The sequence below is a fragment of the Aythya marila genome, assembly GCF_965140915.1.
Source record: "Aythya marila genome assembly, chromosome: 2".
NCBI classification, from domain to species: domain Eukaryota; kingdom Metazoa; phylum Chordata; class Aves; order Anseriformes; family Anatidae; genus Aythya; species Aythya marila.
The window spans coordinates 16,097,460-16,124,972 of NC_139043.1; the positions used below are offsets into that span (position 1 = coordinate 16,097,460).

The 27,513-nt window shown below is 38.6% G+C and overlaps 1 protein-coding gene across 4 annotated transcripts in view; it reads left to right on the plus strand.

The window, feature by feature from the left end:
* The window catches only part of ZNF438 (zinc finger protein 438), a 46,143-nt gene extending 23,157 nt beyond the window's left edge, over positions 1-22,986 (plus strand). For 3 of the 4 annotated variants that reach the window (XM_082752302.1, XM_082752304.1, XM_082752303.1), the window contains exons 4-7: positions 4,920-4,976; positions 13,559-13,663; positions 18,157-20,023; positions 21,763-22,986. In XM_082752302.1, the coding sequence (XP_082608428.1) occupies positions 4,949-4,976; positions 13,559-13,663; positions 18,157-20,023; positions 21,763-22,369 (2,607 nt within the window). In that variant the 5' untranslated portion in view covers positions 4,920-4,948 and the 3' untranslated portion in view covers positions 22,370-22,986. The remainder of the gene's footprint in view (positions 1-4,919; positions 4,977-13,558; positions 13,664-18,156; positions 20,024-21,762) is intronic. The other variant, XM_082752305.1, reaches the window with a different exon arrangement.
* The last annotated feature ends 4,527 nt before the right edge of the window (positions 22,987-27,513 follow it).

Below are 27,513 nucleotides of genomic sequence, written 5' to 3' on the forward strand. Positions count from 1 at the left end.
TTTTATTTCCTCAGTGTTTTTGTCATATTTCATAGCTTCAATGGTTTAATCTTACTTCAGGTCTAACTCAACCTTTAAATACTTACAGATGTTGCTAGATTTCCTGGAAGCTATTACTAATTCATACTTTCTGGGGAACTTGGTTTTTAAAAAGTTTCAAAATTTTGGGAAATAATGATTGAATGGAACTGTCATTTACAAGATGGCACAGTATGGGAAAGAACAGGTGTGAAAAATGAAGTGAATGAAATTGCTTTTTAAATATAATTTGACATTTCATGGGCTTCTGTTAGGAGAACATGTTTTCTAAACTGTGTTAAATATTTAATTCTTTCTTTTTGGCTAAATGTTTTCCTTCTGCAATGAAATTACATAATATTATTTAACTAATGCTTCTTTACAAATTTTAATTTAAAAACTAGGCATGTAATTAAGCTTAATATGAAATTATAAGATTTGAGTTAATGCTTTCTTCTGGTACCTGAACTAATGTTCAGTGTATCAGAAGGTATAGTCATCATCGAGAAGCTTTGTTCTTTTAACAAAAGGTACCAAAAATAAATTCAGTTAGGGTCACAGCGGTTTAGTTTAATACTGTTATGATAATAAGTACTGTAATTACTTTCAGATAGTTCTCCCTTCCCAGAGGATGAGATTTTTAGTTTTGATGCCTGCTTAAAGCATGAGAATGACAGTAAAATTAATGTCATAACCTTTACAGCCTATTTATCATTTTCTCTCTAGTATCCTAAAGGATTTTGTGTAACATCTAAAATAAATGTCCCAGTATGGACAAGCATCAAATTAGGTTAATTGGGTTCACCTGATATTCAGAGCCAGCGTGTCTATCAGGACACCAATTTCATATAAAAGACCTGTGGGTATCTTTCTGTGAAGATTACTTTTAAATTACTACACGCTCTGTTTCCTTTGATTGTTAAAGACCAATTTACAGGGTAGTTCTAAGATTTTTTTTTTCAGTTTATTTGATATTTTTGTTTCTTCTGGTATCTATCTTTTCTTTCTATGGTAACGTAAGGAGTAGTAAGTAGCTTGATAGCTTATTTTGTGGCATTAAATTTTTCAATTCTGTTCAACTTTAACTCCGCTTGCTTGAAAATCTTGGTAGTAGATTTTTATCTCTGACCCATCAACAGCAGATTCCAAAGGAACAATGTTGAGCTCTGGAGTGCTGCAGTTAGATTATTTTTATATTGTCCTATTGTAGGGTTACAAGCTGAACAAAACAGATTTTAAGATTATATAGAATTTTTAAGTTTTATCATGGGGTTAGGTGGGGTAAAATTGATGGTAATGCCATATAGAAATACTCAATATCATCTTCCGTATTTGAAAAGAACTGGTATTGGAATCATATGAGTGCTACAAAGTCCATTAATAAACAAGGAAGACTGTAAGAATGATTTTAATTTCATTATTCCCTAAAAGCAATGGGATATCCTGAAGCAGTGGCCAACATACAACCTGTTTGGGACGTACAAGTGTAAAATAGATACAAAATTCAGTTAATAAGTTTGTTTTTAAAGGTTAGCTCTTTTTTGAACATCAACATGTTTTGTAGGGGAGGTAGGCGTTGCAAGGTAGACTTGTAAGCAAATGAAAAAAAGTTCTGCTGAGGCCAGGTATCGGTAGCTGTACAGATGTCGTACCCTGAAATTTCTGAACTGTTCATTCAGAATTCCAGAGCATTTTGATACAGCAGGACACATGTAGGGCACCGCCAAATGTGTTTAGACATTGAGTAGCTGTTAAACATTTCGCAACCTGACTGAAAAATGTCAGAATCTGTCAATGAGAGAGGAACACTTATTGCTGTATTTATAGTACACCTCTGGTGGGATTGGTTGCCAGGCTAGCGTTAGTTGGTGATCAGAAAGACGGCATCCCTGCTGGTTCAAAAAATAAAAAATAATGTAATCATGTAAAATCCATGCTGGTCCCTGGAAGTGTTTTCCCATTCCCAGTTTCCATTGGTGCGGCCTGTCCATTCCTGCAGGTTCAGAGGAGCTTGTGCCGGTGGTAGCAGGGCACCAAACTGCCTCCAGCTGAGCCGAACCCTTCGTGTGCTGCATCTGCCCGAGGAGAGGCTGGCGGCTTAAGCACCACGGACAGAGGCCCGCTGAGCCTCCTGCTCCTCCTGCTCCCGCACAGCAGCAGAGCCGCTGCCAGGAGATGCTGGCCGACGGGCAGGAGCTTCTTTGCATGTGCCTCAGCACAGAGGATGTGGGCACCAAAGAGCATCACCTGTTTGCTGTGTGAGAGGTCTCCTCGGAGCAGCCACACTCAGTTTTCTTTCATGCTTTGGTATTGGGCTTCCTAGAAACAGCCTTGGTTTTGCCTCTTCTGTACTTCACTGTTACCTACAGAGCCATCGTCTACGGCTGGGAACCTCAACGTTTGCATGGTAGTAAGGAAACATCATCAAGTCTTATTTTTGTTTGGTAATTGCTTCAGAATTGGTATTTACTCTTGTACTTAACCCAAAACAACCTTTTTGTACTTACGCTCAGAAGGGGGCTCTTGAGTGCGCATCTGGGAAGTCCTTTGTGTAGGATCATGCTGGCTGTTAGATTGGCCAGGAAAATAAGCAAACGCCACGGCCTCACAGCTGGGTCTGCTCATGGGGAATGGTGGGGATGTGTGCTGGTAGGAAGTCCTTGATCCAAACAAACCCCAAAGCTTTTTGAGCTCCATCTGTGTCAGTGGACTTGTCTGCTAACTTTCCAAAGCCTCCGAGTGCACCAGGAGGACTGGAGTTGTGTACTCTGTGACTCCTGTCTCTAACATGCTTGTCATGTTCAGTCAAACCAAACCATGACACAGCCGTTCCAAAAGCCAGAACATTTTATGACAAAGAAAATCTTAGTAGATAATAACATAATTTTACATTGTAATTATATTACCTTATGTCTTTCATTCTTGACTGTTAAATCACACTGGAAAGAAATAGCCAACTCTTAAGTGACTGAGTGGTCGCTTGATCTAATGCTCTATTATGTCAAAAACTGTGTATCAATTACCATGATAAGAACCAACGTCAGCCTCAAGAGAGGTGGCAGCGTAATGTTTGCTTCACGAATGCAAGCTAACATTCATTGTAGCATCCATGGAAGATTCTGCTTATCAGTCTGATACAGGGAATCCTTGCAGTCAGATGTTACTCAGAGGGTGGTGAGGCCCTGGCCCAGGCTGCCCAGAGAAGCTGTGGATGCCCCATCCCTGGAGATGCTCAAGGCCAGGCTGGATGGGGCTTTGGGCAACCTGGGCTGGTGGGAGGTGTCCCTGCCCATGGCTTGGATGGGCTTTAATGTCCCTTCCAACCCAAGCCACTCTATGATATTTGAAGAAAAATAGTTGGTTAGTCCTATGTTGTCTGTGCATCTTCAGAATGTGTTTTAATGTTAGAATTCGTGGCGTCTCCTCTTCTGCTTTAACAGGGATGTTGAGTTACAAGAAACCTCAGTTAGCTGTACCCAGGCTTAAAATATGGAGAGTGCATGTAAACAGTTCAGAGAAACACTTGGTTTAAAATTCAGGTGTGGTTTGCATGAGGTATAGGCATAATGGGATCCATACTGACACATAATTTTTGAAAACTGATTCCATTGTCCTATTTTTACAGGAACCCAGCCTTTCTCAAGGGGTACAAAATGCTGATTTCTTTTAAGGGAACTTTTTGTTTTTGCTTTCCAGTTTTATGAATGAACCAGTTTAGCATCTGAAAATGTATTATTATTATTATATAGCAGTAGTTGGCTATTTACTTTTTGAGAGTACAGGACAGAATTGTTGAAGAAAAAGGTATTAGTGGCACATAAATGCAGTCTTAGTATGTGTATTGACTTAAATATATTTTGAAAATTAAACTGAAGGCTGAATTAGTACAGAACTGCTGAACATGCGGGTTCCAAGTTTACTTTGTTCAGTTGGATAATCAAAAGATTAGTGTAGAAATGAGTCATTGCTCGTGATCCCTGCGCTTCAGCAGAAGCTGCTAATACCCAGAAATTACCACCATTTGAATAAAGTTTGATCGCTCTAAGATATTTGATCTGCAAGGTAAACATGTAGCATTATTGCTTGAAATATCATATGTGGTGACATTACATTTGCATTGTGTATTACAGGATGCTAACAGTAACTAAAAAATTGTCAATCTTCATGAAAAAAAGAGAGCAGTCAGAAAAAACTGTATACTAAATTAATCAAATTACTTTTCAGCGTTGTTATGCAATGGATTTGTGTTTTCTTCTCTGTTGTCTCTGATTATGCTGTGTAAGGCTTGGATGTCACACACCTGGTATAATGTTGAACATTTCATTGGATAAATGAACGAAATGAAAGTAAGCTAAATTATCGCCTGCAAATATTGGCGTTTCACACCAAGTTCAAAACATATTTGCTAGGGCATTCAAGGAGGTTTTTTTGTTGTTGTTTTTTGTTGATCCAGAAATGTACTTTCTGTGTCAGAATTAATTTGAGTTGTTGACGCCTTCCTCAAGCACTAAATTGAGTTAAGAAAAAGTATGAAAATGCAAAAGAAAACGTTACATTAAAAGTTTTCCTTACAGTGGTAAGTTTTCTTTTTTCTGCAGTGCTTTTAAAACTAGTTTGAGACCTCAAAGTAAGAATGCAAGGTTTTCTTTATTTATCACTATAGTAAAGTTCTCTAAATAACATTTAAATAAACCCCAAAACTTATATATATGAAAATAAATAACCTCCTTGCATGTGATTTGTTCTCTCTATATTCAAACTGGAGCATGACCCCCCAAAAAAAAAGTTTTCTCCAAAATTTATTACTTTTTGCGAGTTTGTTCATACTTTAATATTAGTAATTTTCTTTAGTTTCTAAAAATGTATCAAAACTTCTAATTATCTCTGTTTCTTCTTTCCAGGAAAGCTGTCATATCTAGTAGAGGGCATAATGCAGAATCCGTTAACTTTTTCTGCAGGTATAGTATACTTCCTATTCCTTTTGAGAAATTAGACATTTGTCATTCAAAATATGGAAGAATAATATCATCATTAATAAATGCCTAAATAATAGGCATAAGTGATGCCTACTGTTCTAGCCTTATTTGGGTTTTAAGAAACCAAAGCTCTTATGACTAAGCTGTTATAAGTAATACTTACCACTTTAAACAATTTCAGTAGCTAAGATTGTTTTGTTCTTTGCTAATTGTTGTTACTACCTCTAGTTGAAACTTTAACTATATAACTCTGGTTCTTGTTTGAGCAGAATTAATTATTCAGGTTTTATTACAATTTTTTATCCTTATATGTTTGAAAGTCATTACATTTCACCGTCATACAGTGGGGGTTAGATCTGCGTGCAAATTATGCTTTAAAACTAACACATACAAGAAATGATTAACTTATTTTTAGATTCTAAATGTATTTTCTCCAGCATTCCTATCCTTATTTCTTGTTTTCAACTACGTTTCTTCTGTTTTGTCTCTTCAGAAGTCACCTTCTGTTGATGCACATTTCAGTAGAGTTAGTGTCTGGAATTTTTCCCATGTTACTAATGAGGATATTTGCACTGCAATATACAAGCCTCTAAATAAATGTTTGGCCATAACTATAATTTCCTTTCCCTGTTGTTCTTTGTTGCGGTGCTGATGTTTAAGTATGATTTTTAACTTGATGTCATTTTTATGATAATTCTTAAATGTAAGTTAATGTTTGGTGTTTACGACGTCAGCTCTAATGGACCCTTCAGAACCATTTTAGGCTGTCAGTTAGGTTTCCATTGTTAGTACTTACGTTAATGAAGACAAGCACTCTATATTACTTATCTGGAAGCTTGAGCTTTTGCTGCCATGCATGCTAATACTTTACCTGTTTCGCAAAGGCTGAGCGTTTTTCTGATAATGCAATAATTCTGAGGAAGCTACTCCAGGAGGATGCCATGTGAATTGATCTCTGATGTAGTTCTGTGCCTAATGGGACCATTCGTTCAAGGGAAGCAGTACGTACTGTCGTGTAAAGCCATCCAGCCTGCGGTGCAGGGTCTACAACCACGTGCTTGTGACTGAAATCCTTGATTCTAATACTTAAAAGCTTTATTCTTCCCATAAATAAAAGGAATTTGACCGATGTAGTCAATCTGAAAGCTATCTATATGTTGAAGTAATTTCTAAAAACAGGAGAATTATAGACTGTGAAGCTGTTGGCATACTTGAAACTGATGAATCATATGCTCCAAGGTTTTTAAAGAAAAATGTATCCTTTTTTAAAGAAAAACCCACTCCAGTTACTATCCTGTTACCCACTTTCACCCAGAGTGAATGATAAGAGCCATGTTCTAAACTTTGGAAGTGGAGGGTTGTGTTGGAAATTGTAACCAGATCCTAACCAAGAGCTACATCACTGTGAAATTATTATGTTTACAAATATATTAGTATATTTTTTGTATTCTGTGACTATCACTCTTTTTGTCCTTGTATGAAGCATAACCCTTGCTTCTTTAAATGTTATGACACTGAAAATATTGAGGCTATTAACAATTTATAATGATTTATGTGCAACAATAACATCGGTACATTTCTTACAAATAAAAGGTTTGAAAATGAATGGCATTGGAAGTAGAACCTATCCATCAGCTAGTTACATTCAGGATAGCGTTTTTGTCAGCCTTTCTGTACCGTGAGTGCTTGTTATTTTTCAGTTGAGTGTGGAAGTAATGGTTAGTGCAAGTTCTTTGAGTGACAACATAAACCCTTCGCTGCTGCCATTTGTCATGTAATAGCAGGAGTTCTGTCATTTGATACGCACCCCTTCAGGACATGGATTTTCCTCCACTTAAAATAATTGTATAAGGTGATGATCATGTACACAATGATCAAGTGAAACACTGCAAAGAGATGCACTTTTCTGAGTAATGATAAATATTTAACTTCTGAGATCTCATAATTGCTAGGAAAAAATTTCAATCATCATGGAAATGTATCCTGTCATTCACACCCATGTTGATATTTGCTTTTGAGCAAGTGCTGGGGTTTTTTATCTTGCTCTGTAATGACACAAAATACTATTGAGCCTTAGAGGACTAAAATACCTTTGGATGAATGGCTCTGTCAGATTTATAAAACGCTTCTAAATGATTCTAATGTGAAATAATTGTGTATATTGTACAATTATGCAAAATGAAGGCTGTCCTGGTTTATCTAGGAACTGATTTAATACTTTTTTTTTTTTTTAGTATACATTGAAAGAGTGTGCTAACAGGCTGATGGAGTTTTGCTCCTTATATATATTTATTTTAATAAAAAAATCATTATATTAAGAAGTCATTGTATAGGTTAATACACCATATATCAGTGTTAGTATGGTCTTTTGGTGCTAGAAGATCTCAAACTTCAATTAACCATGTAAATGTGTTTTCTTAGCATCAACTCTCACTTTGCTGGAACCCCTGCTGCCTTTTTATCATTAACATAAATGCAGGTGCAAATAGCATTTATGCACTTTGATAGAAAGCAGTTGGAGACATTTCACTGTGGGACACGACACTTTCAGATTGTGTACATCTGTTCAAATAATGTATCCAAGCCAGTGACATGAATGCAAGGATAAAAACATCTGCCCCTGAGACCATTTGCCATACAGCAGATGCTTACATCTTTATTTATGCAGATGGTTTGTGTGATGAGCTGAGTAATGATGAAAGCAAGGAAGTTTGACAAAGATTTCAGGGTATTGCTTGGGATGAGAAATATGTTGGTAACAGTGGTTTATTTTCAGATGTTTGTGGAAAAAAAAGCATCTGTTATATTTACTGGTGTGTTTAGTAACACAGACATATTTAGGGTATTAACTAGATTAAAACAATCACTAAACTATTAAAAAAAAACAATTTTGCAGAAGAATTATGCCACAGCTACAGAAGATAGTTTAATTTTAACAGGAAGCCTTAAAGCTTTGCGTTAAGATTTTCACGCGTTCTCAAGGTTATACAAAACATTGGGTGAAAGGTTCGCACAGTAGAATATTTTGCCATGCTAATAGCGCTTTGGAAGGTTGTATAAAGGCCGTGTCTTAAGATTTCGTGACATTTGGGATTTTCAGTAGAAGCCATATTTAGTGTCACAAAATAATTAGATCTGTAGGCTAGCCTACAGGTTTGAAAATTACCCTAGGCTACTTGACATGAGTTGCACACCTAAATAAATAAATAAATGAAACCCCACTGGCTCAGATAAACTTCAGTGCTTACCACAGACTTGCCCAGCTCTAGGGATGGATGGAGGCAGCTTTGTGTTAAGTCCGACTCCCTCTGCTGGACTCGTGCAACCAGGGTCTCCTTTTGTTCACAAGAGCCGTCTCGTTGCTTTCAGCACAGTGAGCACTCCAGCTAAGCATGAATTCAGTTTGGAATTTAATCTGAAATTTCTGCACACAGCAAACGAAGGATGTCGTCTTTGGCCCACCTGCCTAGTGACTACGCTCCTGTTTTAATTCCATTGCGTGGTGGCACCCATCAGAAGTGCTTGCTGATGCAGTATCACTTAGCAATGTATTCAGTCAATTCCTTTACAGCACGGCCAGTGTGGGCTGTTGAGAACCAGTGCTGCCTTACGGAACACAGGAGCTAGGATGGGCAAGCATAGTAATGTCAATAAGCATTGCAATTTGAATTACTCACGTAGGGATTAAAAAAAAAAAAAGCATTCAGGTGCTGTAATTTAAATATTTTCTGCTACATCCTACTGCCAGAAAGACCACATTCAGCTTCTGCAGCAAGTGATAATGTTGCGTCATGGAAAGTAATGTCTTAGTCAGGAGGACCATTGTCTTCCTGAAGATGTTTGTTTCATTTGCTTTACGGGGCTTGTTTGTCTTTGGGGAAAAAAAACAAAACACCAACAATCCATATCTGTTTAAAGGATCCTGGAGATCCTCTAAAGATTAAAACAAAAATAAAGATTAGTGGAATTGATGACAGGTGGCAATGTTTTTTTGCATATTTCAGCCAATGTCACAGAGTCATCTTCTGGAGAAATTTTGATTGTGGAAAAAAAAGAAGAGAGGGGACACCTAGACCAAATAAACCCTTAGAGATTTTCCATTCAAAAAGTTAAATGGCTCTGGTCATTTTCAAAAGAAATGAACTGTTTACAAAATCCCTCAGAATCTACTCTCCAACAATCATCTAAGTTTAACGTGTGCTGTATTCTGGTCATTTATTGGCGGAATAATATCTGTTCATACTCAAAGATTGAAAATAGACCGGGCCCTGTCTGATCATCTTCAGTGAGCGATCACTTTTCAAGGTTTGTAATACAGAAGTCACCATACAGATGCTTTTAGTGTCTCAAGTAATATAAGTTTGCTCTACAGGCAATCCATAAGACAAAGTGATGAATTAATCATTTGTATTGTCTTACACAGGGCTGTATTCGGAAATAAAGACTCTTGATTTTCACATAAAAATTGATATTCTAAAAAATGAGTAACAATTTCACTCTTGTGCTCTCCATTTGAACATCAGTATTTGGGAATTAAAAAAAAAGAGTTTGTGGAATAAGAATCTTAATTCCCTTTCTGAAATCAGAAGTAGGTGTTTTCTGTCCCGTGGAGGGAAAGGAGAAGGGTTGAGCTCCCAGTAAGAAGATTGATTCTGGTCTCAGCGTATTTGAAAGGGGAGCAAGAGTCTAGTCAGAAGATGTTTCATGACTTATTCATAAAATGGTTTTACTTGACCTTTTTGTGCTGCATAGTTTCTGAAGAATTCTGTCTTCATTTTTTTTTTTTTTTAAATCAGACCTGGTCATTAATGTTTCCTGCACTTAACGAAAAAATAAAGTCTATTAATTACCACTTACATTAGGCATATCGGGATTTTGTCCAGGTTGATGACATCTTGATAGTCATTTTAAAAAGTATTTTACATCTGACATCAACTTCACAATGAGAGTTACTGTTTAGATCTGTATCTTTCTTGACGCTCACTTAAAGAAATTTCAACTGGCAGTTCTCCCGGAAAGTAATACTTAAAAATCCAGTTAGTCTTCTGAAACTAATGTTTGTGCCCACCTCTTAGAGTACCTAATTAATATTGACAATGCGATTGAAAGTTTATGAATTACGAGCTTATGACCAGTGATTGCATCCCTCCCTTTATCTGTTTTCTGAACAATTAGTTCCCCCAGGTGGTTGCATCGCTGAAGCCTGGCTTCACAGATCTACAGGGATGCTATCCTCCACTGAATGTCAGGACTGGGCAAAAAGAGCAAAGATAGAACACTGGAACTGCATTACTACCAAAATCATTTATTTTCTGCTTAACTGAGCCATGTCAGAGCAGCATGGTTGCTGGATAACACACTCTAGGTTTGACATGGTTGATTACTGAAACTAGTTTAGAGGCATATGGAAGCAGAAACACGCTCTCTCTGATGATGTGCGTATGAAACAGCATCTCTCAGAAAAGGTGTTCTCTTCCTGAACAGAGGAGACCCAATGTTTTAATCTTTGATGTTGGTTTTTGTTTGTTTGTGGTTGAGGAGGCTGGGTACCATTGCAGCCCGTAGATTTATCCACACAAACGTTATTCTCAAATGTTTATTGCGTTAGAGAGAAAAAGGTATGTGTGATTTTGTCAGCTGCAGATAAAGTTACTACAAATAACAGATGCTTTACGTCTAGCTCTTCATGGCAGTTTTTCTTTCTCGATACAAAAATATTGTGATCTATTTAAAATCTATTAATTATGTTAACCGTGGTATGAAATCTGTAACTTATAAATTGAAAGACTGTCTTCAAAAAAAAAAACAAAAAACACTAAAGGAAAGCTTTTGAATTTCCCAAACACAGTATGAGAGGTGTTAAAAGAACATACGGATCTGTTAATAAACGGGTTTAAAATTAATTGCAAATGAGTGTTTAAAAATCTGTTACACATGTTCTGACATTTAGGAAAGACTTCAAGACTTTATGCCTTTATACAGTAGCACATAAATGGCTTTTTTATAAGAGGTTGTGTTATAAGAGGTTATAACGTAAGAGTTATGTTTTTGCCCACGTTTTGCATAAGATGTTGTTTTTGAATATTGATTTACCCAGATGTGGGTTATCAATTTACATTAAAACCCAAAGTTTACCTTAAAGCTGTTGGCCGCTAGCTGTTCCCCACAGAAATAGTTTTTTTCTGCAAACTTTAAAAGTTACCTGTGTTGGAATAATACAAAGAGGTAAATGTTCAAGACTGCTACAGAACATTTAAACCCTACAGTGAGAAATCCCAATCTATGAGAAATGCAAAACAATTTTATTAGTATTGTTGCTAGTGCTGCTAATACAGCATCTAGATGCAATAATTTTTTGTTTCGTTAACTTTTGGTTAACAGATCTGCTCTGCATAGTTATTGTTTCACATTACACTTTTCCTTAAGGACAGGGGCACAGCGGCCAAGATGCTGGTGAGACTATTGGCAGAAAGAAATCGTAAATCATCAATCAACTCCTTTGTGTACATTCAAACACAAAGGAAAACAGTTCTGGGAATACAGAATGGATTACTGTTTTTTTCTCCATCTTTTTTTTTTTTTTTTTTTTTGGTATAAATTATGTCAGGTACTAATTTAGTGAAAAGTAGATCTGTATAAACACTGGCATTTATTGAGATGTGGTTGCTAGTGCAACAAGGATCTCTGTCAGGAGAAAAAAAAAAGAATTAGGAAACCAGAGAACCTCCCTAAATATGAACCCATGTTCTTGGATCACTGCGTGAACTCTCTCCAACATGACTACCAGTGTTTATGCCAAAAATCAATTTAGCTTATTCCCACATTTGAAAAATGTTGAATGTCCACGTTAATGAAGTTAATGGCAGAAAATGTTTTTATTTTGCAACTTTATTGCCGAAACACTCTCTTCTGCTCAGGAGAGTCTTTTGCAGACTACGTAAGGAATCCAGGCAGCGTCCCACTACTCTTTGAATTTCTTGAAATGGACTGAAACGCATTTGGAAAATAATAAACTCTGCAGAGTTTAAGGCAAAGAAGGCCTTTCTAAATGGCAAAATGCTTAGTGCACAACTAGCAAACTGTATGGAAGCTAAAACCAAAAATAATTACATATAGCCCTAAGAGGTCTCATTTTCCCTTCCAGAATTATAACAAGCTCTTTTCATCCTGCTCCTCCTCTGGTATGCCAGGACACGTTTTCTGGATGTATTTGTACATTCTGTGTCTTAGTCTTGGTGCGAATGATGTACCGTGGTTTTCCAGCCTTGTGTTAGAACACTTAGGTTGTTTATTTTTCTAATTTATTTTAAATTGCATAAAAGGCCTCCTATGTAGACGTAATTATATGACTCATTAAAAATCAAGCACTAAAAGATGAGAAATAGAAGATACAAGATTATCCCCGTGGTTTAAATGCTTCTCCTCTCCAAATCACATGTAACAGTAATGTTCCTCACCCATTTATGCCTGCTTAAAATTCCCTACCACAGCCTGAATCCTTGCCCTAGACGCCTTCCAAATCTTATTTCTAGGTTTCTTCTCCTTTTCCTGCTGCCCCTCTCTAGATTCTAGTTTCTTTCATGCTGTGTGAGCCCAGCAATTAAGAGCTAATGAGAGAGAGGCCATTACTTTGTTTACAGCTTGGGGTTTTGGGCCCAAAGCTATAGTTGTAGGAAAAAAAAACATCAGCCTGAAGCAGGACCGCGTTCAATAGAAGGGAGTGATCGGACAAGTTAGGTGCTAGGTGTATCTATTGAACCTATGCCAAGAGCTTACAACTTGGGCTGAAATTGGGCAGTTTTTCAGAAAGATGTGTCAAATGTAAGGTCTTTCTCTAATTCAAAATTACTAGAATTTTTAAAAAATGTTCTTGTACCTGGGGATGGCTGACATTTTCTGTTAAAATGAATTTTAATGAAGGATCTGAGGCAAAAACACATAATGGAACTTTCTACCCAGATGGTCAATATTTGGCAAAGAGAAACAACTGAATGTTGATTCTTACAGAATTTTTTGTGTTGGGCTCTCCTGACGTGTGGGCTTTCCTACCAGCCTCCCATCTTACAGGTGTGTAGGGCGATGGTTGGACCAGATGATCAAAGATGATCATTTAAGGTCTTTTCCAATCTTAATGACTCTATGAAGGCCACAAGCTGTTTTCTAGAGTGACTGCAGTTCTTCTGATTTGTTTGAGATTATGGAAAGTGTCAGTGAGCATAGGATTTAGCCCTTTATGTTTAAAAATCTCAGTAAAGTTACAGAAACTTTATTTTTCTGAGTTTTTTGTTTTGGTACTGTTGACTATTTGCCATGCCACTCAAGCTAAAGCATCTCATCTATTTACCACATCAACCAGCTTTATTCCTCTATTAAACGATTGCCTTGTTATCAGCATGCAGTATATTAGATTTTAAAACATTTTTTGAGGCTAGAAAGATGGCAAATAGCAAGAAACAGTAGCTTTCTTAATGCATTAACTGAAAGTTAATGTTTTATATTGTCTTTTTTTCTTTTTTTCCTTTCTTGCTGGAATCTATTTATAACTGACTGAAGCACTTTTGCAGGTGGTGTTTTTTTGCATGCTAATCCTGCAGAGAAACAAAGTGTCCAACAAAGTGTGCTGGGTCAGCCAAAACAAGAAACTTGTGCTGGAAAGACAGTATCCACAGGTATTTAGTGTGTATGGAGATCTGGCAAAATGAGTGATTAACTGGCATTGACAGAAATAAATCTCGGATTGCGTTATTGTGTTAGAAAGCGGTTACAAGTTTTTTCTTTCCAAAAGAACAGATATTCTTCCTTTTGAAGTTTGCAAAAGCCTCAGCAACATAAACTCAGAGTAAAATGCCACAAATCTTTTTGGTGTGTATTTTGTTTTTCCCGTCATACGCAAATGAGGCACACCCCTGAGCAAATGAGGTGGGCTGGCAAAGGTTTTTAAAAGTAATTAACATCCAGTGCACAGTGGGATTCCGTGTATTGCTGTTAATTCTAAATTCTGAAATTTTGATACTTTCTTAATGTTTGAAGTAGATCAGACTAGGGGGAAAATAGGATTTCTTCTGATGTTTTCTGCAGTGTCTGAATTCAGCAATGTTGCACGTTGTACGTATAGAGAGAACAAATGGAAAGAACTGCAAGAAGAAGCAAACTAGGCTGGACTAAAGTAGACCTGAATGACTTGCAAAGGAAAGGGAGCCATGAATGAGCAGCAGCCCCGTGGAAGGCTTTCCTTCCTCCAGAGAACCCTTCCCAGCATGGCTCTACCAGAGACTTTGCTGCATCATTGAATTTTATTGGTGTATCATTGGCCAGTCCTATACAATTTTAAGATAATTTAAAAGTGGGGAAAGCTTATGACATCCTGCAAGTATCAGAGTGATTTGATATTCACATGTATGAGTGTGGTAACCATTAATCTTTCAGCAGAGACTTTTAAAGCAAATGGATTGAATTGCATTTGATTTAACCTCGTACTTAATTATTTAAGTGTCTACCTACTGCTCCAAGTGCATGCCTGCTTGAAAGACTGAAAACACATCAGTTAAAGTGAGCTTCGCATCATTCAGATAGTGAATCTAATGTGTTCATTCATTTCCTTTATTCTTAATGAAATTGTTTTGGAGAAAGTATAAAAATTGCTGCCTTCAGTGATGTGCCTGTAGAAGTAATGTGGTCTAAAAGCAAGGCTCATCCTTAAGAATGCCAATGCAGGGCCTCCCTTAGCTGCCAGATCCCCTTCTTAGTTGCAAGACATGATGTGTCCGTGTAGGAATGGAGGTTCTTGGGCCACAACTGCCAAGTCCTTGTCAAAAAAGAGCCCTTTGAACTGATGGATGTAATTTGGAAGGTGATGTGGAACAGAGGTGGGATGACACGGGAAGATGTGTGTTTAATGTCCAGGTGGTCTGCTCGAACAGTGGCAGCCAGAGCATGTCCCAGTCATTCAAGATCTTCATTGTCAAATATATGAATGACTGTAGTGATTTGTGTCTGAAGGGTATTGTCGAACCTTCTAGCTAAGTATAAATGGGAGAAAAAACAGTTTAGGTCACTGGTGACACTCGGATGCTCTGGGTGCATTCAGCAGGACCTCCAGGCTGTGAATCAGCTGGGTCCTTTTACTTGAGCCAAGGTGCTAAATAATCTTCTACCCCGTCTTCCAATTAGCTTTCTACATGCAAAGTCTTAACAGCCTGAACGATCATCAGACAGCTAGCCTGCATCTAGCCCATCTCTATATTTAGGCACTGGCTAAGCTGTTTAACTACAGCAGCTGTGTGGGATGAGAGCGAAATACAGAGCTGAGTATCCCTTGCATACCAGAGGCACTGCAGTGAATATTTCTGCACTAAACGGTCTAATGTAAACTTGGCAAAAAAAAAAAAAAAAAACAAGTAGTCAAGGCTGATACCAAACATGGCCTGCCTGGAAAAAGTATTTATGATAAAATTACACCAGTTGGAAAAGTTTGTATAAAAATCCCTTTTGAAATAGTTATATCAATGCTCAGCACTATATTAACTGTAAGAGATGAATGTTGATCCAAATGGACCTTGTTTAAAACAACATTTTGTGGTTGATTTTCCTGCTTTCTTGTGGACTACTGAGGAAATACGTATATCCTTAAATAAAAGGGATTTTACTGCCTGAATTTGCAGTAGGCAAGTCAACGTATATGAGGAACATATACTTATTTTCAAACCCAGTGTAATGCGTTATTACTACAAATATTTCCTAACCACAAACTAAAAGTTCTTGATGCTGCAGCTGCCGTTTCTGCACCTTCATAGAGGTAGCATGTCCACAGCAATTCTCCATCATTTCCTGAGCACGTGGAGTTTGCTGCTGAAGTCCTGGCTTTGCTGAAAAGTTCGTGCAGATCAATGAAAGAAATTTTAAAATAAAAAGGGAGAGGCCCAAGCCAAATAAATGTGAAGAGGAAACTGCTCCGTCTTGATCAAAGCAGCAAGGTGAATAGCTGCTGGTTTGAACAGAGTCTTTAATATCAGTAAACAGCAAGTATAATCTGGAAAATAAGAGCAGACTCTGTCCCTAAAAGAAAAATACACTTGTGTGATCATCTTCCGCATTGAGACCTGTAACTAGCTTTGAAATTCAGGGTCTAGTTTGGTTAATATTTATATTCATACATTTACATAACATTAACCAATGCAGTTTGGCTAATACTTGTATTAATATATTTTATTATACTACTTCTCAGAAGCTCTTCAAGACATTGCCTTAAAAGCAGCAACAAGAAGATACAGAAAAACTCTCAGTGCTATCTTATCTCAGTGCTATTTTGTGATTGAAGATGAGCAAAATAGATGTTCTTAGTGAAAAACAGCACATGCTTCTAGCTTTTGGAGAATAAAAGTAGGATGTTTGTGCTTTTTCTGGGTTATACAAACTTTCTAGTCCTGGCGTTATCCCTGTATGTAGGGATCTCTTCGTATTTGTGCAGGATTTCATGCGTGCAGTGGGATATCTGGAACTTCGGAACATCTCTACAGGCCTCCAGCAGAATGAAGTGCAGTTGGTGCCCAGTAGTTTCCCTTTATTGGGGGCACCGAGGTGATGTATAATAGACTTGGGTTTTGATGCTGTGGATAGCAATAAAAGGATCAAAGCGCCGCGCTCTGCACAGTTACAGTACGAACATGCTGTAGGTCAGAGACTTTGGAGAAGCATCAGACCCACTGCAGAGGGGCTGGGCCGTTTGTGGGATTGTGCAGCGATCTGGCGTGCCCCGGAGGCGGTGGGTTTACTGCCCATGTGCACGCCATGTGTGCGCACGTGGGTCTGTCCAGGACTGGTGGTCATGAAATGCGATAGCTCTGTAACCGGCAGCGTGCGCTGCGAGCTGCGTAAGGGCTGGAAAGAACATCCAGTATTAAGATAAACTCACTGAGTTTCCAGTGCTGGTGCTAATTCACAGTTACCTCTTTAAGTCTGGAGGAATGTATAAATACATGTATATACAAGGCTTTGAAACAATAAGGAATACATCTCTATGGAATTATCTCATTGCAGTTATTTTGACATATTCTATTCACATGTGGTTCTTCTCTTATGTATTTTTTAATCCTGAAATTGCCTTCCCAAATTGCATTTATGGCTGGGGTCTATGTGGATGAATTTTTAGAGAGATTGTTGGGTTATTCTTGTTTTTTTCAGAAAACCTATCCCAGTTTCTGAGAACTGGAAGCATCGGTAATTGAATTTATTTGAGAGCGGGTAATGAGGCTGTTATATGATATGGTAGCAGTTCAGTTTAACTATATATCAAGTCCTTTTTTACGGCGTGTGTGGAAGGTTAGCATTTATCTCTGCTGCTGAGTGTGGATTAAATCTTACACCTTTTTCCTTTTGTTTTTGTTTTCCTTAATTACCTTCATGTTTTTCTCCACTACAAACATTTGTGACATTTTCCAATGCAAGTAGAAACAGCAAAGAACTGTTTTATAACTTAGATAAATTGCATATTCCAAGAAAAAGAAAAAAAAGAAAAGTAACTTAATACAACAATAGTTCTAGTGGGCAATAAAAACATGAACAATGTGTGTGATTGGGTTTTTAGCAATGGTAAATCCTAAGTCCTTTTGTACACATTTGAATGCAGTAATTTTTTAACAACTTCATCAGGTAAGCTTTAGTCTGTATCTCATAAAACCCACAAATTCTAAATGTTAAGAAACTTTGCCAGATAGCATGATGCCAGTGAAAAGGTGTGATCGAACAGGTGCTCAGAAAACTTCTGCATCATGACAGGTTTAAATACTGCCCATTTCCAGTCAGTTCTTCCAGATGCATACTGACACCGCGCTAGCTCAGATTTTCCAGGGCAGAAGCAGCTTATAAGCACATACGTTCTGAAATGTCAAGTAGTTTTTAATCTAGAATGGAAGATACATTTAAAATTAGATTAAGACTTTTTTTTCCATGTGTATATTCACATTGCTTCAGGGAGTATTTTTGTTTTGTCCACAGGACTTCTGCAATTCTAAAGTTAATTTATCGGTCATTTAGGTGCTTAATATTTTTAATAAGCTTACATGTAATAGTATCCTTTGTAAGCCGTTTTACTTTTGCTACAGTAATTTTTCAAAACAAAACATCATGTGCTTTATTACATGTCTGTATTATTTTATTATTACAGATAAACACAAATCCACATCGGATATACTACAAAGTTTTCAGAAGAAAAGTCAGTTTAGGACCATCGCTCCCAAAATGGTACCAAAAATTTTAACATCTGGAGTGGTTTCGTGTCTCCAGTCATCTGTGCCTGAACAAAACCCACCAAAAATCTCAGCTGCTGGTTCTAAACCTCTGATGGTGCCAGCTCAAAACTACGCCGTCATGCAGCTTGCTGGTCACGAGGGGACTTTCTCCCTCCTGGCCTTGCCGTACGTTACCCCCGCCGTACCGCAGCCAATGCAGCCGTCAAACATGGCCCTTTCTGAAAACCTAAAGCTGCCTATCCCGAGGTACCAGTCTGTGAGAAATAAACTGCTGAGTGACAAGAAACCAGCTCACGTCTCTGTTTCGGGTACACAGAACAAGATTCCTACCAAAGCACAGGTCTCATCGCAGACTTCCCCCATGCCTACCCCAGCTGAAGACTGTCCTGAAACTCGTCCTAGTTCAGATTTGTCAGAGCAAGTGATGCTATCAGACCGTGAGTCATCTGAAATTACAGCTGCCCCCTTACGAAGTGAAAATAATTCTGTGGAATCTGGATCTCCTTCGGTGAACAAAACAAAAACTGATGTCAGGAATGTTTCTGGACCATCTATAGTTAAAGACTCTTCGAACAAGCCAGTGAGTTCAAGTAATCCCATGAAACTTAGTCTGCACTCTGTGAAGACGGCACTTGAAACCACAAGGGAGTCATTTGTTATGGCTGAGAAACTGAAGGAAAAACCCGCAAATTCTGCAAATCCTGTTACTGTCCTTTCACCAGCAGTTTTTGGCAGTCCGATACAGATGGCTCCATCAACACCAAAAGGAAAACTTCCTATTTTGCCTTACTCAAGGATGAAAAATTCAGTGCTCTGTAAATCTAAGCAGAGTACTGCTGTTATGAATGTATCCAGCCCTTCGATAAGATCTGACTGTGAAAAGACACCAGCTTCGGTGAAAACCTTTCATGTTCCTTCTAAAGGACCTGATAAACGATTAGCTGTACCATTTACACAAGCCCCCAAACAAACCATTCGAGAAAATACGTTCTCTCCATCCAATAAAGTGGATGTTGACAGCCTTAAAAAATTGAATGGTACACCCTCGAAAAGAAGAGGCAGGAAGAGAAGAGCCCCGGATGATTTATTGGCTTTCCAGACCAAGCGAAGGAAATGCATCGTTAATAAATTTCGAGAAGGAAGAGAGAGGGTGAAAGCTGATCTGCAGCCACCTGAAGACAAAAAAGCGGAGGCGGTGAAAAAATACCGTAGTATTAGACCCAAACCAGTGGTGGTTGTGCAGGCTATCGCACCGCTGACCTCTGCAGCTGTCATAGAGGCCAAGTCTCCCGACCGTTTAGGGCAAGATCTTGTTTTAAGCAGCTCACTTGCCAGTAAATATTTAAGCTACAAGCATAATGACACTCCATCGGTTAAATCTATTGATTTAGGCAGAAACACGTACTCAGCTGTGCCTAAGCCGTGGCATAAATGCCAGGTTTGTAACCATCACTTCCAGTTCAAACACCACCTCCAGGACCACATGAACACGCACACGAACAAGCGGCCTTACAGCTGCCGGATCTGCCGGAAGGCGTACATTCATTCCGGGAGCCTGAGCACGCACATGAAGCTTCACCACAACGAAGGCAAGCCCAAAAAGCTTGTGTGCTGCGAATTCTGTGCTAAAGTTTTCGGCCATGCAAAAGTCTATTTTGGTCACCTAAGGGAAGTGCACAGGGTTGTTATCAGCACCGAGCCCTCCAGTAGTGAGCAGCAGCTGCAAGATGCTCTGAGGAGCAGAGACACAAACATAAAAGAGGCAGAAGAAGCAACAGAGAGGTGAGTGCTGTCACTGATTAAGTGCTAATAAAAATGGGATTTCAGATTACCAGTGGAAATTCATAAGCATTACCACATCACCACGATGAAAAGTGTTGATTTTTCATCTCTATTTTTTGTTTTGTTTTGTTTTGTTTTGCTTTTGTTTTCTTCCCCAAGTGAGATTCCTAGTGGTTTAAATATTCTCTTGTGGAATCCAATCAAAATTCCAAATCCAAAATGTATTTCAGCTGATTTGTAAAATACAAATTATTACTGACACTGGCATGTCTGAAGCAGTTTTGCATATATTCTAGTAATACCCAAACCACCAATAGAGCTATTTTAATCAGTTCTGTTTTGTTTTTGTTAATCTGCACTATCTTGAACCTCTACCCATTTTGTGATTTTTTTCCCCAGAAGATAAGTAAACCAACTGCAATAAGTGAAAAGCAATTCATATTCCAGTATTAGCTTGTAGTTTGTTTACACTATTAAATATCATTATCCCATTTCCTTCTCTGGAGTGCTGTGAGCTAATCTGTCTTGTGCCTTGATTACCTCTGCTTCTGCAATCGCTTTGCCAAGTAAAAAAAGTTATCATATACCATATTGAGATGGATAGGGCATTATTTTATTTCTGCATTATGAATTCGAGGTGAATTTTCTTGGCACAGTATAAATGTTAGCTTTTTTGTTTGCCCCACTGTGCCTTTACTTTAATTGAAGTACACTTTATTAGAATTACTTTATTAAGCCCAGTGCTTTAACCTGATGCCTCAGTACCAGACCAGACGTGTTTTGCTTTGCATAGTTCCACTCTTTGGGACATCAGTTGGAAAATTTTTCACATATTGAACCTAAGAAATATCAGTGCTTTTCTTTCAGCCTTACGAGTTGAAATACAATGAATAATTTAGTATATCTGTTTTCTTGGGTAATCTGTCAAATGTATATTGATATATGTGTATTAACAAACGTGTATTAATAAATAGCAATATGTGGTCCTTTCCCTAGACTTCATGAGAAGGTTTTTGTGTTGTTTGGTTTTGATTGCCTTAACTTAAACAAGGAACATGTAGCTGTTACTTGTGTCTGTTTCCTTTACATTGCAGAGCTGTCCTGAATCAGTGAGAGGGGCTGTCCAGTTGTAAATGACCTATTTAAACTTTTTTTAACAGTGGTGCAAACTTTTAGGTAAAAAAAAAAAAAAAAAGAAAGAAAAAAAGGAGCTCTGAAGTTTCATTGCTTCCATCTCTGAGTGGGAGGTGGGACCCGTGGTTTTGATTTACATTGACTTCAGATCAATCAGTACAAGCAGGTTAGTTTCTGTGAGTAGTCAGCTGCTGGTAATACTCGTTTGTACTTTTCTAGCACAGAGCTAGTGGTATTTGGATTGACCTCACTAAGTCTTGAACTTTTAATAAAAGGTGAAAAACAATTTTTTAAAGGTTAGTGTCATAAAAGATTATTTTTACAGAGATTATTTTGCCATTTTAGAGGCCATTCCTGAACTCAGCAGTGTCAAATATCATTCGGCTTCAGTTGTTTCCTAATCAACCTTATTAGTATTTTATTTCTTTCTTTATCTGTTCCTAATAAATTGGATACGGTAGCAACAGTGCCTGTTTTTAATCAAAAGACTGTTTCGTGGATGTCACCTCTTCTTGGAACTTGCATGGACAGAAACTATCAGCTCTTTCGTGTATGCTTTCGGCTAATGCTGAAATAGTTTGTTTCTTGTTTTTTGTTTTTAACAGGGGAAACAAGTGCAATTTGGAAGACCTGTTCCATAATCCTGGAGAGGTTAAATTACAGATCAGATGTGGTCGGTGCCAGTTCATCGCACAGTCTTTTGCTGAAATGAAGTTTCATTTACTGTGCTCTCATGGAGAAGAGATCCAGGGAAGAGTGAAGGAAGGGGTTTTACAAGGAAGTAAAGGAGCTAGGGGGGAACTCATCAAACATGCAACACACCTCTGGAAACAGCGCAACGAGAGAAGACATACAGCAAAATGCAGTGCCCGTGAGGAGGAGTTTTATGCTTTGCCAAAACTGAAAAGACAGATACACTTTCACCATCAGAATAATGTTGATATGTTATCTAAAAGTGAAGTGACTCAGTCAGGAAGCAGTGAAGCAGCCAAGGAGATGCAAAATGTCGGTTCTGGTACACCAAGCAAAAAGATTGAAATTTGGTCTAAAGCTGGATATAACTGCATTTTGTGCAAACAGTTATTTGGAAGGAAGGAGGATCTTTGTAATCATTGGCAGAGTCATCATAACTGTGAAGATCCTTCTGTTTTATGGACAATCTTTAGTTTGGTCTCAAAACAAGGAATTATTGAACTTTCCAATAATGGTTAATACTGAAGTGCAGTTCTACTGTGCTGTATTGATAAACTGACTCATGAGATGTACTGCTTCAGAGGTTTGTTTGATGTGGTGGGTTTTTTTTGGTTAGCAGTTGCAATCTTTGCTCACCTTTGTTTTGTTGAATAGAAAATGTATTCATCCACTGTCTTTCCAGATGGGTACATGCGGGCTGGTTATGAAATACTGCATTTAATATTAATGTATGAGGAACTTAGCAGCAGCAAATACTCATTGCTAATGGTTAAAATTAAGAAGATACTCAAATTACCTTACACTGTGTGTTATGCAGAAATAAATCAGTTTATTTGAAGTAATCCCTGTCTTGAATAAAATGGCAAACCAGACTAAAAGTGTAATTTCGGTCCCAACTGTGCTTCCAGATTTTATGCTAAATTGGTATTTCTGTACAATTTGGTAGATCATTTGAAGGTGCATATACGCAACCTGCATTCAGGAGCTTTACTATCTATAATTTAAAAGCTTTTAAATCTTGTTTTCTTGATTTCAGTCTTTTCAGCCACCAGGTCTTTAGGAGTTATATTCTGTCCTTACAACAGCAGGGATCTCTGGACGTTAAAGTGAAAAATCTACGTGTATTTTTTTTGCCTGTAGCCCTTTGGATTGAAGACAAGAGTTAGTCACTACCTGTGAAGATGGAACCCTCAAAGCCTAACTGCTTTATGGAAAAAAAAAGAAAAAAAAAAAAAAAAAGAAAGAAAAGAGGTTGTTCTAAAAATAAGCTGAGTTTGTTACTTCAGGGAAGTTTGACATTCTGCAATAGGTTGCATGATTCACATTGAACTTTAAGCATTTTCCTTGCACCTCCTGTGACAGCAGTGCAAACACCTTTGTCTCTTTCCTTTAACACTCTCGGTATATCTCTTTTGTACCTATGCAGTTGGCTTTGGCTTCAAAGGAAAGTTGTTCCTCAGCTTCTGATTCTGTGGTACAGCTAATGAGCTTTTTTCACTTGTCTTGCCACGTTTACCGTATTGTAGGATTGGCCTGCAGCACCTTCACCTTCCAATATCAGGAGCCAGTAGCATTTACCTAACCAGGATGCACACCTGCAGTGGATGTGCTGTTCCCCCTAATGGACCAGTACATCCCCAAGGGGGCAGTTTCAGTTGAGGCTGTAAGGAGATGGAGTTCTGGAGCTCCCTTTTTGTGAAAGGCTCTTTGAAGCCATTAAATCTGGTTTGAAATTTGTGTTTAAACTGCTGTTACTTAAATCCGTATGTGCATCTGAATGATTTTGGAAGCGGTAATGGGGACAGTGTGGGAGGTTATCCTGAGCAGACTGGCAGATGGCACAAAACTAGGGGAGAGAGCTGTGCTACCATCCAGAGGGACCTCGACAGGCTGGAGAGATGGTCTGGCAGAAACCTCAGCGAGGAGATGTGTGAAGTCCTGCACCTGAGGAGGAACAACCCCAGGCAGCAGGACATGCTGAGGGCCTCCCAGCTGGGAAGGGGCACTGTAGAAAAGGACCTGAGGAGGGTCCTGGTGGACACCAGGTTGATCAAGAGTCAGCAGCGTGCCCCTGCCACAAAGAAGGTCAGTGGTTATTGAGGGCTGGTGGAGGGAGGGGATCTTTTCCCTCTGTTCTGCACTGGTGGGGCTGCACCTGGAGTGCTGGGTCCAGTTCATGGGCCTGCCAGCACAAAGACATGGATGAACTGGAGGAAGTCCAACAAAGGGCCACAAAAATGATGAAGTGACTGGAGAGTCTCTCGTATGAGGAAAAGGTGAGAGAGCTGGAACTGGTTAGCCAAGAGAAAAGGCTCAGGAGGGATCCTATCAACATCTATAAATACGTGGAGGGCAGGTGTGGAGAAGACAGAGCCGGGCTCTTAGTGCTGCCCAGTGACAGGCCAGGAGGCGATGGGCACAAACTGAAATGCAGGAGGGTCCCTTTGAACGTCAGGAAACAGCTTTTTACATCGAGGCTGACTGAGTCCTGGCACAGGCTGCCCAGAGAGGCGGTGGAGGCTCCTCAGACACCTTCAGGAGCCCCCTGGCCATGGCCCTGGGCTCCCTGCTCCTGGTGGCCCTGCGTGAGCAGGGGTTGGGCCTGCTGGGCCTAGAGCTCCCTGCCAGCCTCAGCCAGTTGTGGTTCTGTGAACTGAAAATCAGCAGAAATCAGGGAATATCAGGGCAAACTGAAAAGTACACCAATCCTGTTTCTAAACTACTACTCCATTTGTTTCGTCTTGTGGTCAAACTGTAACTGAGGGATGAAAGAATCCTGCCTAAAATGGCCTGAGTGGCCTCGCTTTTGTAACAATTGTGTTGGTGAGAACATAGGCAGAGATCTACAAATGTTGGATGCTTCAAGTGGGATTCCAGAAGCTGTTGAGATATTTTGTTTATGTGCTTTGTTTTTAAACAGTAAAGGCAGCTTTGATGAGCCGAAAGCTTTGGATGTCATTTCTTGTGGCATGGTGCTTTGCCTGGTGTTGAACTACAAGATGAGCCAAGAAAAGTAAAAGACAAAAGGAAAATCCTCATGGGTTGGGCTGCTTGGGGAAGTGGGAGAGTCCCTGTTGATTTTTACAACCTCCTTCTTACTATCTGTTCTTATAAATACACAACTGTGCCGTTGTTTTTTTTTTTTTTTTTTTTTCATTGCTTTAGGATATTGCTTTGTATACAGACCTACTTTGAAACATCGCTTGTTCTTATGCTTGCATGACACCTATCTCTCAATGCCTACAATGTATTGAAATTTAGTTTTCCTCACCAGTTAGATGGAAGATACGTCATATCTGGAAAGGAATAGCTAATTTTAAAGTCAGTGTTTCGTATGAAATCGAGATGGTATTTAATGTAGCAAAGAGTATTTACATTTAGGAGTGTGTTGTGTTCATTGTTTCTCCCAACTTAATCCCTTAACTTTGCTAATCAAAGAGCTTGCTGATTTCTGTGAAACAGAAATGTGAGAACAATCCCTCCTTCCCATAGTTAACACTGAAGCAAAGGGAGATTCATTCCCAGCACACAAGGATGCATTTTTTAGAGTTGGGCAAAACCCATTAAAAAGGCTTGGTTGTGCTCATCGTTTAAAGCAGACCTTAAGTCACCTTTTCTGCAACAGTACCTGTTCCTCAGTGTAGTTTAAAATGAGCTGAAATGAATGCAGCTCTGCCACCGAGCTCCTCCTGTTCAGGAACAGCACAAACGATGGCCAAGCAGTGCTTCCAAAATATTTTCCAAAAGTATTTGTTAAAAATAGTGCATTCTGTAGAGCCAGTGAAGTGAATGAGTTGGTTTGTGGGGGTTTTCGACCAGAAGGAGTCTCACCGCTCGTATTGCACGTTGAAGAGGGGGTTGCAGTGCTGATGGGGGAGGTTTGGGATGAGGGAGCAGGTTGCTTTTTTTAAACTGGAAATTCTCATGTACTTGAAGTGCTTCCCTTTCATCAAATTCTTGAGCTTCTCTTCCTTTCTCTAGTCCAGGCCAAATGGGTAAACAGGTCTCAGCTTTCAGCAATTTAAAGCCTGAAAAACACATTTTAAAGCACGGTTCTAAGCTGTTTCTCAGTGTTCTTGTAAATGTTTAAAATTAGAAGCACTTTTTTTTTTTTTTTCCTTTTTTTTTTTCTTTTTTTTTTTTTTTTTCTGAGCCTTAAAGCATTCTTAAGTTTCAGCCTATTATGATTATGGTAGATCATGAAAGGTTGGGATTTTTTGAAAATACATCTGTATTTAATGCAAAGCTGTCCTTTGTTTGAGAAGTGTTTGTTTTGAATTTGTGTTGGTTTTGATAGCATTTGGAGGTATGAAGTTAGCCTTATTTACAACAACATGAAATAGCACAAGTTTGCAGTTCAGCTGGATGGTTGTCATGAGTACAGTTTGCTGTTTACCTTGAAGTGGGACAAGTTAACATCTGGTTTTGCACGTAAATTATATTTTTAAATTGTTAAAATGAATGTTGTTGTTTTTTTAGCTGTAGTTTTGTTCCCCTCTGATTTTTCATTAAATCTCTGTTTCAGCTTCCCTAGTCAACTTTAAAGCTGTTCCTCACATGGAAAGTTGTTCCTTCATCATCACACCATAAATAATCAAAGCTGGATGACTTCCACTGCTTCTCTGGCTTGCCGAGCATTGCCTTTCTCCAGCTGCAGAGCTACAGTTTCCTATGGCTAACTTGACATAGTTGCTGGCAGTAAATTTTTTACTTCATTTATTTATTAGTATTTAGATCTCTGCTGTTCAGCTCCATCAGAGTTTCTGTCATACCTCATTAGATACTTATTTTATCTACTAGTCACTGAGCTCTTTAGAGTCAGTGTCATAAGAAGGATGAACAGGTATTTAGGAGAGCAGATTTCAACCCTAACTTTGTTCAGATGATGCTGACGTTTGAGAATCACCAGCTTATCTAGGCTCAGCCATGTAGTGTATTATATTTCTACAACGCACCCACCTACATGCGCATCTATTTTGGATAGAAATGTAGACTTCGAATACAGCTAGTGTCAGTTATTATTATCAAACCTCTACAATGTAGGTTTTTGGTTATTATGCATAAAGATTAAAATGCTATTAACGGCAGTAGGTTGACGTGTCAAGTTCCTTGTAGCTCTGAAAAATGAAAGTCTCTCTGTGTCGAGTCTGACACTGAGAAAATCTGTCTCACGAAGAAAATTCTGACAGCTCAAAAAGAAAGGCAAAGAGTGTCCTTATTGCAGTGTGTGGTTTTAGAGCTGATCTGTCACAGGTTAGGATTTCCTCCATTTTTGATTAAATTGTCTGACTATTTCTTTGTTAGTAACACTGAAGAGGACCCAAGCCTGGAAGCAAGTTTCGTGAGAAGTTGCGTTTACTTCCTTTCTCCATGCAAAGAGACACGTCCATGGGATCGAATCGTCTGGGTGACCTTGTGCAGGCACAGAGTGGGGCAACACGCAAGGTCTGGCCTCACTGTGTGCCCTGGTGGCTGACCTTTCTGCAGTTCCAAAGCTGAAATCATGAATTTGAGCCTAAAAATATCTTAACTTTTCAGACTTGAGTGAATTTCTAATAACCTTGCTGTCAAACGTTTAAGAAATTCTTTTTTTTTAAAAAAAAAAAAAAAAAAAAAGTGCTTTGTTTGGTGATTTTATTGCTGTAGTGGTACCTAGCAATGTT